The sequence below is a fragment of the Urocampus carinirostris genome, chromosome 7 (genome assembly GCF_059441175.1).
Source record: "Urocampus carinirostris isolate Australia breed hairy pipefish chromosome 7, RoL_Ucar_1.0, whole genome shotgun sequence".
Taxonomy (NCBI): Eukaryota; Metazoa; Chordata; class Actinopteri; order Syngnathiformes; family Syngnathidae; genus Urocampus; species Urocampus carinirostris.
Genome location: NC_142355.1, coordinates 15,502,894 through 15,519,090, shown reverse-complemented (window position 1 = coordinate 15,519,090; position 16,197 = coordinate 15,502,894). Strand labels below are relative to the sequence as shown.

Here is a 16,197-nt window from a genome sequence, read left to right as displayed (position 1 = left end):
CGACTAAACATGCACTTTTTGGAAGCATTTTGTGTGCTTTTGTAAATTGAACATACCTTAAATAATGATACCACTTTTTGGGAATATAGTCAAGTCCTGTGGCAAGGGATGTCACTCTTTGGTAACAAGGTAAACTTATTTGTCCAAGTTAGCAAGGAACATTGCAGTAACGAGTACCAAAGTTGAATAACATTTGACCAGAAACCCCTTGAAATAATGTACATTTGAGGAAATTAGAGCAGTATACAATCGCTTATTTAATTACAGAAAACTCTTAGGATTGTGTAAAATCCTGGATATAAAGAACATACAAACAATATACTGTAATATACATGTGAAATGTCATTGTTTTTTAATTCGCCTTTATGGGGTAAAGTCATGGGTGTAACCAGCTCGTTTTTAGGGGCGCTCTAGCACCCCCAAATTCAACCCTAGTACCCCCCAAAATTTGGGGATTTTTAAAAATTTCTTATTTGAAGAAAAAAAGAACAGGATGGACATAAATGTGATGAAAAATGCTAGAGGAAAAAAATAACAGTTAACAAAAAAACACAACAAAAATGTGAAGAACTCAGGGTCGGAAATATGCCACTGCCTTGAAATGGTTCACTCCATTTGATTCCTATCATCGCTCTCACCCTTCTCCTTTGCTTTCTAGTGACACTTGCGGCATAGCGACAGAGTCTGTGGAGGCTCCGGTGTATTACGGTGAGAGTATGTGATAAAGTAGTTGTGTTAAACAGCTATTTTACCACTCAATGCCATGACTTTTTTTTAAATCATCAACAGATATTAGTCGTCATTTTAGCTGCATTGAATCAAATGCAATAATGATAAGCCTAGCTTAATTTTTGCACATTTGTAAACTATGTGTGTTTGGCTTTAGCACATGGACACAAGCTTACGTATCGTATTGTATTGTTCAGCCGTTTGTTCATTAGGTGTTGATACTGTTTGTTTGTAGTATACATTCATTCATCAATTCATTATATTAACTATACGTTTCTCCAGTGTAATGCATTTCGACAGTCACGAAAATACGAACGTTACTGGAGGACTTCTGATTTACCGACCTTCGGTGCCACTCCCAACATGGCGGCGACGTTGACATTCGAAGAAATGTTATACTCGCTTCCGCTTATTTTTGCGTCACTTCTTTTGTGCGTTCTTTTGTATTCCCCTTCATTTTAGTTTACAGTATATTGGATTCGAAAAGCCTTAACTCCAAACCACAAAATGCTGCTCCATAAACAGTACAAATGAATAATGACGAAAACCCCAACATCAATAATATGTCGGGAAGACGCCGCTCTTTGCCGCTATGGATGTCCAAAAGGGAGGAAAAGGGAGACAAAAGGCAGCACTTGAGGACTACTAGAAAGAAGAAAGCCGCGCGGTAGTTCAAATCAGCGAGTTAAAACCACGCAAGTATCAAAATCCTTTATATAATTTTTTAACATTTGCTTTTGCAGGCCTGTAATCTACTGCATGAACGAGATGGAGCTCGTAGAAGCGGCTTCTGCATATCTTGGCAACTATCGTGCAACTCACCCTTCCGGCCAGCAGGTGACGTGTTTTCCCCTTTTTTTAAAGCCATCGCCTTGGAGCAATCTACCTGTATGAGTAAAGCGTGTGTATAGAAACATGTGTTAATATTAAAATGTGTCACTGCAGATGTAGTCATTACTGTGTGCTTTTTCCATTTATAGCCCTTTCAATCATTAAATAATCACGTCAATATTTTATTCACGTGGAGCATTTTGTGGTAGTAATGGACATTGTGATTATCTATGTATTTAAATTTAATTATGTACTTGTTCATAATTATGTCTCAAAGTATCCATTCATCTCGTCGTTGAAGTCTCTAAATAGATTAGTTTCATCGGTTTAAAATGCTTAAAATTAAAGCAAAACAATACATTGGGTCCTTATTGAAGCGCTAAATTTGATATTTATATTTGTCGTAATATTGTAGTTTATCTGCAGTATTTCTGTAGTGTTATTGTAGTAGTATTTACATAGTATTACTTTAGTAATGTTTTGTAGTATTTCTGTAATAGTATTTTTCCATCTTACTCTATTTCTCTATAATATTTCTTAAGTAGTATTTTTGCATTTCAGTATTGCTGTAGAATTTTTGTAGTATTAACTTTTTTCAAAATTAAAGCAAGATAATATATTAGGGGGCATCACGGCGGCGCAGTGGTTAGCGCATGTGCGGCACAGTTCTGGGGTCATGAGATCTAACCCCCTGTGTGGAGTTTGCATGTTCTCCCCAAGCTTGCGTGGGCTTCCTCCGGGCACTCCAGTTTCCTCCCACATTCCAAAAACATGCATATCAGGTTAATTTTCATCAAAGCGGCGCTGCCAAGAGCGGCTGCCTTTTCCAGCAGCTGCCCTGTTGTTTTATTGTCTGCTCCTATCTTCGGTGTTTTTTCTTCCCGTTTTGACAACTACACTATGGATTACTTCTATCCTATGGACATGGGTTTCAACGCACAAGAAATGCGTGTATTTCAACTCCTTGCCCTGAGGAATTCTCGTGCCGGCGTGATGAAGGGGCCCATGGTGGAAGAAAAGCCGAAGCTAGCGAAGCGGCTAGCGGCGTTATAAGTCTTCGGTACCATCCGTAATCATGGTAAATGCGAACTCACGACCAAATATGATCATCGAGTGCTTTTTGAAAACATCGAAGCGCACAGGGAGCGCAGTTGCTGTGTTTTGCGGAAACGTGGCTCACGTTTAGCATTCCGGACGCTAACGTGTAGCCACCCGGAGCCACCTGGAGAAATCCGGCTTCAACGTCGCTAAACAGAGACATGAAAGCCGGGGGGAATCGGAGAGGAGGCGGACTTGCTAACACGAGGTGGTGTATTCCTGGATTCTCACAAAGAAAAGATTTCCATCTGCCGCAGGAATGTCGAACTTTTGGACTGGCGTGACGTTATCCACTCCGCTACAAGCACCCTCGGGCATCATGTTAATCTGTTAATAAACAACGGGGTAGACTGCTGGAAGTGTGAATTTCCCTACGGGGATGAATAAAGTATATATCTATCTATCTATCTATCTAATTGGCTGGTCCACATTCTCATAGCCTGCCATGTTCCGCCCCGCCGGTATATAAATGATTGTCAGTCATCATTTTGATAGTGAATTTGTGAAACAATCACAGACTTGTCCTTTAATTACAACTCCACAATATTTTTATCTGTTTTATTGTAATAAAAACCTCAACGGAACTGCTCAACTACAGCGCTTGTTTACCCATCGAGTCGCATAACCCGGATGTCAAACGCACTGAGGGAGGAAGAAAAGTTTTCCTCATCCTCTTACTATTTGGTTTAAAATACTTATCAATAGATTTAACCAAACAAATAAGGGTCGGTGAAACTCGGACTTCAAAATGCAAACAAAACAACATCTATATAATAATAATAATATAATAATAATGCATTTTATTTAAAAGCGCCTTTCAGGCCACCCAAGGACACTGTACAAACAATGAAAGAAAAAAAAAATACAATTTAAAAAGTTGTAAACGAAATAATAAATAAAAACAAGACATAAAATCATAAAAACATAAGAAATGGAGAAGCTATGTGTTGTAGGCAGTCCTGAACAGGTGTGTTTTTAGACGGGACTTAAAAGTGGAGAGAGGTGTGCAGTTTTGGAGGTCCGGAGGTAGATTGTTCCAAAGCTTGGGAGCAGCGCGACTGAAGGCTCTGGCTCCCATGGTGCTCAGATGGGCAGGGGGCACTGACAGTCGGAGGGAGGACGAGGATCTGAGGGAGCGAGTGGGGACGTGCACCTGGAGAAGGTCGGACAGGTAAGGAGGAGCCAGGTTGTGAATGGCCATATATGTATATAGGATGAGTTTGTAGCTGATGCGATGCTGAACAGGAAGCCAGTGTAGCTGTTGGAGAACGGGGGTGATGTGCTGCTGGGAAGATGTTTTTGTGATGATGCGAGCAGAGGCGTTTTGAACCAGCTGAATTTTATGGAGGGACTTTTGGGGAAGGCCGAAGAGGAGAGCATTGCAGTAGTCAAGGCGGGATGTGACAAGACTGTGGACGAGAATAGCAGTAGTGCGGGGGGTGAGGGAAGGGCGGAGTCTGGTAATATTGCGGAGGTGGAAATAAGCAGTGCGGGTGATGGTGTTGATATGTGAGTGGAAGGTAAGCATGCTATCCAGGATGACACCCAGACTCTTGACCTGGGGGGAGGGGGACACTAAGGAGCTGTCGATGTTGAGAGAGAAGTTGTTTACTTTGGATAAAGTGGATTTGGTGCCAAGAAGGAGGAATTCTGTTTTATTGGCATTTAATTTAAGAAAGTTTGTTGTGAACCATGTTTTGAGTTCGGAAAGGCAAGAGGTGAGGGAGGGAGGTGGGAGTATGGAGTTTGGTTTGCAGGAGAGGTAGAGTTGGGTGTCATCAGCAAAGCAGTGAAAGTGGATATTAAATTTGCGGAGGATATGACCAAGAGGCAAGAGGTAGACGATGAAGAGAAGAGGACCTAAGACAGATCCCTGGGGTACACCTGAGGTGACTAGGGAGGGCTTTGAAGTGAAGGATTTCAGCTGGACAAACTGAGTGCGGCCAGTGAGATAGGAATGGAACCAACTGAGGGGAGTATGGGTGAGACCAATGGAGGAGAGTCTATTGAGGAGGATAGGGTGAGAGATTGTGTCGAAGGCGGCGCTCAAGTCTAGGAGGATGAGGATGGAGACTAAACCGGAGTCGGATGCTATGAGGAGATCATTTACAATACGGATTAGGGCAGTCTCTGTGCTGTGGCGGGGGCGGAAACCAGACTGAAAGGGCTCATAGAGAGAGTGGAGGGACAGGTGCGAGTGGAGTTGAGCAGCAACAGTTTTTTCAAGGATTTTTGAAATAAATGGAAGGTTGGAGATGGGGCGGAGGTTGTCGAAGTTGTTGGGGTCAGCACCATGTTTTTTAAGTGTAGGAGTAACAGCAGCGGTTTTGAAAAGTGATGGGACAATACCAGAAGAGAGTGAGGAGTGAATAATGGCAGATATGAGAGGAAGCAGGGAAGGGAGGCAGGATTTAACAAGGGATGAAGGGAGGGGATCGAGCTGGCAAGTGGTGGGCTTGGATTTGAGTATGAGGTTGGATAATTCAGCAGTCGTGGGTGGAGCAAAACTGGAGAAGAAGTGACAAGGAGAAGGAAATTCAGATGGGGAGGGAGCAGACAGGTTTTGATGGAGTTGGTGATGAATCTTAAGGATTTTGTGATTGAAGTACTCCATTATGGAGTTGCAGGTTGCTGTGGAGTACAGGTGGAGGGGGAGAGAATTTGGTGGCTGGAGGATTTTGTTCATGACAGAGAAGAGAGTTCTTGAATTTCCTTCGTTGGAAAGGATGAGGCCGGAGTAGTAGCTGGATTTGGTTTGTGCAATTTGGTCCTTGTATTTAGCAGTATGGGTAGTGTACATGTCCTTATGGATGGTGAGGCCGGTTTTCTTATAGAGTCGCTCAAGTTGGCGGTTCTTTGATTTCATTGACCGAAGAGCGGGTGTAAACCAGGGGGCAGATGTGGAGAATGAGGCAGTCCTGGTTTTCAGGGGGGCAAGAGAATTTAGAATATTTGTGAGGCAGGTATTGTAGTGAGTGGTAAGCTCATCCGGGCTTGAAAGAGCTTCTGGGGGTGGGGAACGGTCAATAATGGAGCAGAGGGTGTCAATGTTGATATTTTTGGTATTACGAAAAGAAATGAGACGGGAGGTTTTGACAGTAGAGAGACAGAGTACGGTGTTAAAAGTGAGGAGGACATGATCAGATTCAGGAAAAACGTTGGAAGTGGGCTTGGAAGTAGAGAGGCCAGAGCAGCAAACCAAGTCCAATGTGTGGCCTTTAATGTGGGTGGGGAAGTCAATAAGGCTGTGTATCCCGAGACTCTCCAGGCAGTATGTGAAGTCTCTGGTGAGTGGCAGGTTGGGGTTGTCCATGTGAATATTGAAATCTCCTAATAAAATTAAATTTGGCGAGAGAGTGGATAAATGTGTAATTAAGCTGGAGAATTCATTGATAAAATCACTATGTGGCTTTGGGGGGCGATAAATTGAAGCAATAATGGTTGGCGTGGGTCCGGGGAGCTTAAACACCAGGCATTCAAAGGAAGTCGATGAAGTGACGGAGACAGGCAAGACTTTCCACTTCTCGCGGTGAATTACCGCGAGACCTCCTCCACGGCCGTTGCCACGGGGACGGCAGATGTAAACAAAGCCGGGAGGAGTGGAGTCATTCAGAGCAGCGAAGTCGTTTGTTTGTTGCCAAGTTTCTGTTAAAACGAGGAAGTCGAGTTTTCGTTCGGCGAGGACGTCTTGGATGAGGTGGCCCTTGTTCCTGAGTGAGCGGACGTTCAGCAATCCAAAGTTGACGGCGGAGGTGTCTTGTTTGACGGCGGCAGTGCTGTTAGCCGACCTAGCTAGGCGGGCTAATGTATGGCAGTTAGCCCTACGGCCGCAGTTTATGGGAGGGCGTCGTGATGTGGACCAGGTCGAGGTGATTGAACCAGGGTTTTTATACTCGACGTGCCTGCGCGATCCGCGGTGAATGTAGCGGCGTCGAGGCAGGCGAGTTATGTCAGGATGGTGGAGCAGCTCCGGTGGCGGAGGCCCCCGCGCAATCTACCGGATCCGGAGAAGATCCGCGATAGAATACTGGAGCAATCCTGTCGCTGGATGGTGGCAGAACGTCAGGAGTATCAGGAATAATCCAAATGCGGCGAGGTTTTGGCACGCCATGACGAGGGAGAGAGGCCGGTGCTGTGACAGCTGGTATGTTTAAGTTAGCCCGAGGGCTAAGTTACGAGGGTTTGATTGATAAAGTGAAATGTTGGTTCAGGTTACATCAACCAAAGTACCCACAATCCAAAACAGAAGGGCAAAAGAAAAATCAGAAAAAGTATCTGAGCTTCGAAAAAGTTTGGAAAAGTTTTTGGAGAAGTTTTTGGAGTGAGAAGCGGCGACATACACGCCTCTCATTGCCTAGCAATGTTGAGGATCATTGTTAAATATTGGCTCCAATCATTTTAACCTGTTTTTCTCTCACAGATGGAGAAGTCTTTTAGGAAAAGTATCTCTCCTACAAAGACAGACAAGCTGCCTGCATTAGAGAAGGAGGAGGCTATGTGTGATGAAAAGACAGAAACATCAGAAACGGACTTGGATGTAGCCGAGATGAAGACTTTACCTTATGCTGGGGTAGGCCTGGGTGATATGATCAATGTTTTTATCACAATAAAATATTTCAGTCAATATAGATAATAATCACGATAATTTCTTCTTTCACATTTTATGTCAAATTTTTGTGAAAGTTGACAAAACTAGATGCTGCTTTAAAGTCAGAACAAAGACATGTGGTGACAAACTACTTACTACACAGTATTTCACATAAATGAGGAAAATTAAGTAAAAAGTTCACAAAATGAGGTAATCAAAACAATATGACCCTGCGCATAATCTGAGATAGACCTGCAATCCCCCAATATTAAATAACCATAAATACAAAAAAAAATGTAATTTTACACTCACCAACTGTCATGATTACTGATGGGACTCAGCGGTGCCCGCTCTTTGGGCGCCAACTGGGTTCTGATTGGCTCCCTGTCACTATTTGAACTCAGTCCTGTCAATCCCCTGTTGTCAGTCCGTCTGCAAACCTCAGTTAACACTAGGCAAGCTTTTTCGACCCTGACTCCCACCTGTCCCGTTTTTGCCCCCGTCTGTCTCTGGCTACGACCCGTTTTGATTTTGACCACGTCTGCTCTCCCGTCCCGACTTACGACCTATTTTTGATCCCGACCATGTCTGCTCTCCCGTCCCGGCTTACGACCCGTTTCTGACCCCGACCATGTTTTTGCTCTCCTGTCCTGGCTATCGACCTGTTTTTCCGCCCTTGACACCGCCATCGCTCGCTACGGAAGATTCACTTCCGTGTTAGGATCACAAACTGAGTAGGAGAGTGACTTGCTTCCCGCGCCTAGCCTTTCCTCTTTCCTTACATAAAACCTGTGAGAAACGTAACGCAATTGGGTCCTGTTTACGTTCTGGTCCTGACAACAACAAGTAAAAACATTTTCTGGATGAAGTCTCAAGGTGTGTGCCAATGTTAACAAAATAAATAGACAAATGAAAATATTCAATTTAAAAAAAAATTACAAATAAACAAACAAAACAGGCTTTGCTTTTAAGATTACGGGCCAGAAAAATCAGTCTGTCCCCAGATCGAGCTTTTATGCGGCTCAGTGACGGCTCTCGATGTTTCCACCTGTTTGCAGGGATACACAGGTAGCGCTTTGCTAGCTAGACATTTGGGCTTAACACTCACGTCCACTACTACTTTTTTGGGACTTAATTGTTTGTCCTTTAGCGCATTCTATCAGGTGCATGGTTTTAAATGGCGGATTAGGTTTGTCTTCTTGCCCGTCTTGGTTGGCACGTCTTGTCAGCATCGTTTGCAGTCACAGTGCACGTCGCCGCTGTTTTTTTTTATCATTTATCGAACTCTAAGTAGCCAAAATACCTCCAAACAACCTGTCTAGGTCCCTCTCAGTATGCTTTGAGTTCATCCGTGTTGTAGTCCAGTTTCACTTTCACTCTAAGTACCGCTCTTCGCCTAATCCTGCGAAATGTTTGGCTGCTTCTTGTCACTTTATTTGTCTCCTGAATGTTGGTCTGGAACTTCTGTTTTCATTGCATTAGCGCCCTCTTTTTTCCAGTGTTCAGGTGATGTAATTACAGTTTAAAAGATCGACTTTTAGCAAACGCTCTTAATATTCATCGTTTCAAAAATTATATGACGATAACTATCGTTATCGTTTTATCGACCAGGACTACGCTGAGGGAATCTACGAGGAGCAGGAGGACAAAACGAGACTGCGGGCAGAGAAAACGGATGAGCAACATTCAAGCGGAAAACAAAGTGGTGATGATGCCATGTGCCTTGTACGAGAAATCTTTTTCAGCTAAGAACTATGCAACCTTGTTTGAATTGGAGTCTTCAGAAAGAAAAGGAATATAGAATACAAGACTGGGATGAGTATAAGTGGAAGATGCCTGTCTGCGCACACTTTGAATATGTTTTTGTGAAAACTTTCTTTTAGGGCTGGGAATCGATTAAAATAAATTGACTAATTAGTTTTGAAATCAATTAATCGCGATTAATTAATTAAATCCAGATATTACAAATGGCAGTACATATGAAAAAAAATATGCATGGAAAAATAAGATTACATTAATGACGTCAAATGGTATAGGCATACACAAAGTACAGTAAACGTGCATACAGACTAATGCCAAAGATAGCTTTCATATCGAAGATATTCAAGTGCTTTATGTCAACACTGTTGAACTGTAAATTTGATGTAAAGCCGTCGTACATATTTTAACAAAAAAATAATACAAAATAAAGGGAAAGTGCATAAAGATTGTGGCGTCAAAGACTAATCTTCATTAAACAAAATAGTCAAGTGCCTTATGTAAGCATTGTAGAACTGTTGCAAAAAACTGATCCAAAGTAGTTTGACGAGGTCCGCTGTCAGGCTGTACCACCGCATCGGGGTGCTTAGCTTTCGAGTGATACATCAGGGAAGTGCTCCGATTGAAATTCAATTCAGCTTTGCAAAGCATACGATTCACTTTCGCCTTGTCAATATTCCCATCGGGCAATGTTTGAAAGCAAAACGGTCCGCCTAAACTTGTTTCCTTTCTCTTTCCCATCGCTAGCCTCAGGAATCGAAAGTGACTTCTTCGTTTGTTGGAACAGCGACGTTTGACACACGGGGACGTGTGGAGCGCGAAATTTTAATCATTACCTTAATATATTTTCATGCGTTGAATTGAAAGTTATAACGCAAATCGTCAACGTGACATTCCCCCCAGCCCTAGTTTCTTTATCATGCTTTATTATTGCCTGGTGTTAAAGGAGATACACAACCCACAATATCAGTTTTTAGAAATGCATGCAGAGTGCTACCAAATACTGCGAATCTTCTACAATTCACTACGCCAATCTATAGGAAACTTTGAAATACGCATTTTTCTTGAAAACTTTGAAAATTGAAAGAAAAGTCAAGCAGTGCACGTTTTTGCATTGACATAAGTTGATTCCTCCGTGATTATTTATGGCGTTTTAGTGCCATCTATTGGACACTTGCAGTAACAGTGGGTTTGGTGTGCCATTTCTTTTTGTCCTAGAACCCCTTTTACTTAAGAATGGCGCTCCTAAATGCTAATACAAAAAAAAAAAATCAAAATCCGAAATTTTTCTTCAGATAGTAATCTTTTGCTATAACACGGTTCACCTTTCACGGTCTCGCAGCTTCACGGATTTTCAGCAACTTGTGTTAATTCTGATTGGCTAACCAGTCCCAATCAGAGTAGGTACTGGTAAAAAATAGATACAGTGTACTGTACATTACTTTTTTTGTAAAAAAAAAAATGATTTAGCCTGTAAAAAAGGTTTTCTTCTTTGGTTTCAATTTATAGAGTATTTAATTGTATCGTATGTGTAAAAATGAAATAAATGTTTGCACTTTGCGGACGTCACGGGTTCTTTTTGGTACGTAAACCCAGCGATAAACGAGAGTGCCCTGTACATTCTGAAATCTTATTTTCAATGTTTGGCAGCTCTGCATCCCAATGTTTTTACGCAAAGGAAGGTGGAGGCAAATCCTCAAATAAAAAAGTAATAATTCATGGTGTCTTTTTCTTCATATATTTTTATTACGTGTGATCTTTGTTTCTGATAACATTATTCTGATAAATCTTTTTAAGATTGACTTTGTTTTAAACATTGTGGGAGAAAGCGTTTTTTTTTGTCATGCGAAGAGACGTACTGAAAAAAAAATCGTCAAACCAATTAAGGGAAAACCTAAAGACTCTTCTAAATGGCAACCCAAGATGGCTGCCGGTATATTCCCGTTTTGTTTACCTTCTACTTGTGATGTTGCCACTTTATTGGAAATTACCCTTTCAGCAGTCGGTGGTGATGATTTACTTTCTCTACGGTGTACTTTAATTGCAGCGTTGTGACTTTCTTTATTAACATAAAACTTATTTGAGTAAAAAAAAATGTGGGCGGTCTTACATTGGGTCCACTGTGCGCGTGCCCGTAGGCAATACTTTTTGAAGACGGGGCGCGCGCACGAACACCGAGAAGGCGAGTGTCCGCGGATGTAGGGCAGGCAGCGCCCATTAAGGTGAGTTACGCGTTTCTAAACTTTTCCTGTCGTCACAATTATACCGTGGTGGATTAAAAGCAAACATTTTAATAACTTTGCTTGGATTAATTTTCAAGGTGAGAATAAAAGGAGATGGGCGCCGGGTTTGGGCTCTATCGCTGTTGTGTATTATTAAGAAATTCCCTTTGAAATAAATGTTGGGACTAATATTTGCACAGAAAATATTAACGTGGCACACACATCCAACGTTATTGTCGTTAAAACTAAAAACGAGATGATCTTTTCATCGATTAATGTTGATACAGTGTGTAGGACCAGGGTTCCCTAAATGTTCCATACCTGTTAACCTCCAGGGCTCCATGCCCTTACAAACTGTCGTATTTTCCCTTACAAAATACAAAGAAATCTTACACCATTATTTTTTCAAACCTGTTTATTTATGTGGTTTAACATGTTATATTGTACACGTGTTTCGTTTTATCATTCTGTACATATTCTTAATAGTAAATTAAAAAAATAAAATCAGGAACAATTGTTATCAGCGGAACTAAATTATCCATTAATAACACTTTAAATTAATGGAAATAAAGATTTTTTTGGGGAGGAAAAAAAATAGTTGGCATTTCTATTTTGTAAACTAAACCACAATATCAACCATTGATGCTTGTATCCTAAATTGCAAACAGGGACAGAAAATACAAACCTTTGCAGCCCCGTGACTGGGAAACATGTTTTTCATAAGCCTTGTGAAGTGATCGGCAACTGTTGGAGGTATGTTGTGCTCTGCCATGAAATGGCAAAACATTACTTCTGCAGCTGTTGAGGAGTCTTCTGGTGTGGTGCCTAATTTCGACCCCCCCCTAACCCCCCCCCCCCCCGCCCCCCCCCCCCTGCAAAATCCTCCCCCCCTCGCGTGAACATGCATTCTGCTGTGCTTCCGACAATAGCGATCGTATTCTATATAATAAGCTTATTAAAACAATAAAGCTATTGTTGGAAGCGCAGCAGAATGCGCGTTCACGAAAAGTGGGAAGGATTTTGCAGGGGAGTCGAAATTATGCACTACAGCGGCAGACGCATGCGCACAGTAGCATCAAACGCTCGCTTCGTTTGCAACGAAAAAAGCGAGGATAGAGGCTACCGCGGCGAACTGACTTGATTGATTTGCCGTTTCGTGATAGTCGGTGTATACCGGATAGTACCCATAATTGACAAATTTGCGTTTTTCCGTACAGATTTTCTTGTACGTCGTACATTTCTTAAAATGTATATTAAACATACTTTTTACGGCAAAACGTGCAGGTTGACAGGTATGAATGTTCTCTTTGAGCCTGTCTTGGATGTCTCCCTTTCCTCTATCATAGCTGGTCATTGTTCTCATCTCTCATCACATTAGCTGCACCGTTATCCTCAGTAGGGCCGCGGGGGTGCTGGAGCCCATCCCAGCAATCATCGGGCAGTGGGCACCCTGAACTGGTTGCCAGCCAATCGCAGGGCACACAGGGACAGACAACTCGCTCGCTCATTCACACCTAGGGACAATTTGGACTGGCCAATCCACCTGAAATGCATGTCTTTGGAATGTGGGAGGAAATCGGAGTGCCCGGAGGAAACCCACACAAGCACGGGGAGAACATACAAACTCCGCACAGGAAGTCCGGTAGCTGGATTTGAACCCACACAGGATGTTCCCGAGACCTTAGAACTAAGCTAACCACTGCGTCGTCGTGCTGCTTGCTGGTCATTGTTATTACACTTAAAAATTGATCCTGACCCGGTTGTCTGACTCAGCAGTGTTGGAGGAGGGAAACATTGAATTGAGTAAAATTGACTAAGCTGGTTCCTATCCTTGTATTAGGTCAGGAGTTTAACCGCAGGGGTGTCATACATACGGCTCTCGGGCAGATCAGGCCCGCCAACAGATTTGATCCGGCCTGCGAGACAATGCAGCGACAAGCACTAGAGAACATCGTCAAACAATGACCTGCAGTTTAAAATAAGTCCACTGAATGTCGCCAAAGCCAGGCCTCACCTCTATAGGGTACCACCACTGTAGGTGTATTTGCTGATTACCTTTTATCAACCAGAGAACATTTAAGGAAACACCCATCCCGATGATTTTTCTTTATTTAAAAAAAATAGTCACGACTCGTTGTTTAAGGCGATACGATTTCATTCACATGTGGTGAGTGGATGTCTCTCTTAAATGCAACATTTGCTATTATACTTTAAAGTTTTATCCGCAGTGATTAGAAATTAGCGGTTCACACGTGGATTAAAAATACTCCCTGGGTGCCTTCGCTGAGGATCGGAGGAGCTTTAGCTCCTTTCTATAATAGATGTGAAATCTAATGGTGGAGATAACAAAATCGGGTGTATATAGCGCTTTTCAAGTCAATGAAGACTTCCTAAAGCGCTTTGGTAAATAATTTCATCAAAATGAATGAGTAAATAAAAGCATAAAAATCGTTTCAAATCATAAAATTATTAATTTATCCAATTTGCACTTCAATTAGCGCATGCATGCTATTTTACGTCACTTCCTTTTCCGTGAGTTACCCTGAGTTAAAAAAAAAATGATTCAGGAAATAATTCAGTTGTTGTTTTGTCTTTTTATATATAATGAAAAGTCAATAAACATTAAAAAAGATTCAATCTTGAGATGGAAAAAAACGTCCCTGAATCATAATCGTAATTTAATCGTAATCGTGAGACTCCAAAGGACCCCGGTCCCAACAGCTAAACCACACTTTAATGTTATTCTTTTACTAATCCCTGTGAGTGTTTATTTACTATGTGGCCCCTGAGCTAAACTGAGTTTGAAACCCCTTGTTTCATGTGATGATATTTCTCATGACTGCAGGTTGACAATGGGAAACAAGATATTCCGCAAGCGTGACTCTTCATTTGGGGATGAAAATTCGATGGGAACAGGAGTTTCTGATGGGCCGCCAGCTCAGGAAATGGCACGAGAGGAACCTCAGGTGCCATGTCTGCCTAATAAAGAGTGTACCTCCATTCCTGATCCAATGCCACAGGCATGTCTCAATGTGGCTCTCGAGAAGGATCCGATTCCCTCCATTTCTTCCGGAACGGGTGAGCCCTTCTCCTCCACCTCGCACCAGAAGCCCACCCCAGAGGTCCAGGTCACAGGATCTCCGGATGCTGCTGTGGTTGCAACGGGCTCCGCCCCAGAGGATGATGAAGATTCCGAGCATGAGGAAAGCCTTAGTAAGATCTTGACTGACTTGTCCCTGACAGGAAAAGATCCAAACTTCATTGACAACGACGCCCACTTGGGCATGGATGTACCTGAGGTTATTCGTATATCAAAAGATCCGTAGTCCCTCTTTAATTATCTACAAGGAAATGATTCGAAGATCACTTTTTGTGTTTCTTTATTTATCAGGGCCCTTAAACTCAATTACCTTGATGTCCGCCGGAGCTAATATCTGGTTGGGACAAATCAGTGTCATGATGACTCATTACTTTCACCTGTGCCTGCTCGTTTGGCGCCAGCTCCTGCTGGCTATTTGATTGGTTCCCCGTCCTACTTAAGCTCAGTCCTTTCACTCGCCTGTTGTCAGTCAGTCAGCGAACCTCTGTTTTCACAAGGCAAGCATTTTTGACTCTGACTGCCGGCCGTCCCATTTTGTAACCCGATTTCCACTCGTCCGTTCCTGATTTCCCCGTTTGTCTCCGGCTACGAGCCGTTTTTTTTACCCCAACCACGTTTTGATCTCCCTTCCAGCTAACGACCAGTTTTTTGACCCTGACCATGTTCTGATCTCCCGTCCCGGCTAATAACCTGTTTTTACGTCTAACAACGCTACAATCTCCTCCTCCGGAAGATCCACTTCCTGTATTCGGAACACATTCCGATCCCATGAGCGGCTTGCTTCCCGCGTCCAGCGAGCACAAAATCGCTGGCGCTGCCTTTCCTCTATATTTCAATAAAACTTGTGAGTAACGTTACGCTTCTGGGTCCTTCTTCTGTTCTGGTCGTGACAAACATAAACATTCCACTGTCAATTTTCTTTCTTTTTTTAAATCAAAATGTTTTTTTAATGAATAACTTTTTATAACCATTAGGAGGTGCCCAATAGTACACACTATTAAAGCAAGGTCTTAAACTATCCCCCCACAGTACTTCTTTTTGACATTAAATTGCGCTATCATTGCTTTTTGTTTTATATAATATATATATATATGTATATACGTCATATTCTTTATTTACCAGTATGTAGAAAGAACAAGTTTTAGGGAAAAAATATGAGTACTGCTTTTTAACAATGTATTCACACTGATAACTTTTTATGCTTCACATTGTACTGTATTTAGCAGTATGCAAAAAGGACTAAAGAATTTTCGGAAAAAAATATAATTACTCATTCTTTTTGTGCACAGTGTAACTTAACATGCGTTACATCCTGTGAGTAAACATATCCTAGCTTAGGAGTGTGTTTTTGCAGTTGTCAAAGTAAATCAGTTGATTTGTTTTTCTTTATAAACTGTAATTCAATCTAATTGGAGTTATTTGGTTCAAAGTGTTGTAAAAAAATTATTATCATAATGTGATGAAATACAACAAAGAATATTGTTAATGTGTCCAAAGTAAACAATAAGTGCTCTCTCTGTTCATGCCTGTGAATCTGAAGTGGATTTTATGTTTACTGCTATTACACAATAAAATTAACAAAATATCCGGTGCCATGTTTTTTTTTTTTGTTTTTGTTTTTTTGTGAAGTATGTTAAAAGCACAGGCAGCACGGTGGGCAGTGGTTAGCGCGTGTGCGGCACTGTCCTGAGGACGAGATCAAACCTTCTGTGGAGTTTGTATGTTCTCCCCGTGCTTGCGTGGGTTTCCTCCGGGCACTCCTGTTTCCTCCCACATTCCCCAAAATATGCATGTCAGGTTAATTGGCATGTCCAAATTGTCCCTAGGTGTGGATGAGCGAGTAGTTGTCTTTCTCTGTGTGCCCTGCGACT

The 16,197-nt window shown here is 42.1% G+C and overlaps 2 protein-coding genes across 3 annotated transcripts; both read left to right on the top strand.

Moving 5' to 3' along the window:
- The first annotated feature begins 1,168 nt into the window (after positions 1-1,168).
- Positions 1,169-10,723, top strand: LOC148362443 (uncharacterized). The gene is made up of 4 exons (XM_088339871.1): positions 1,169-1,396; positions 1,473-1,566; positions 7,079-7,228; positions 8,858-10,723. The coding sequence occupies exons 1-4, from the start codon at positions 1,260-1,262 to the stop codon at positions 8,993-8,995; spliced, it is 519 nt and encodes a 172-aa protein (XP_088195997.1). The 5' UTR covers positions 1,169-1,259; the 3' UTR covers positions 8,996-10,723.
- A 434-nt stretch (positions 10,724-11,157) lies between these two features.
- Positions 11,158-15,822, top strand: LOC148362442 (uncharacterized). 2 transcript variants are annotated; one of them, XM_088339272.1, is made up of 2 exons: positions 11,158-11,226; positions 14,072-15,822. In XM_088339272.1, the coding sequence occupies exon 2, from the start codon at positions 14,079-14,081 to the stop codon at positions 14,550-14,552; it is 474 nt and encodes a 157-aa protein (XP_088195398.1). In that variant the 5' UTR covers positions 11,158-11,226; positions 14,072-14,078; the 3' UTR covers positions 14,553-15,822. The 2 variants fall into 2 exon arrangements, with proteins under 2 accessions (XP_088195398.1, XP_088195400.1); XM_088339274.1 differs by lacking the exon at positions 11,158-11,226 and adding an exon at positions 11,244-11,324.
- Positions 15,823-16,197: the final 375 nt, after the last annotated feature.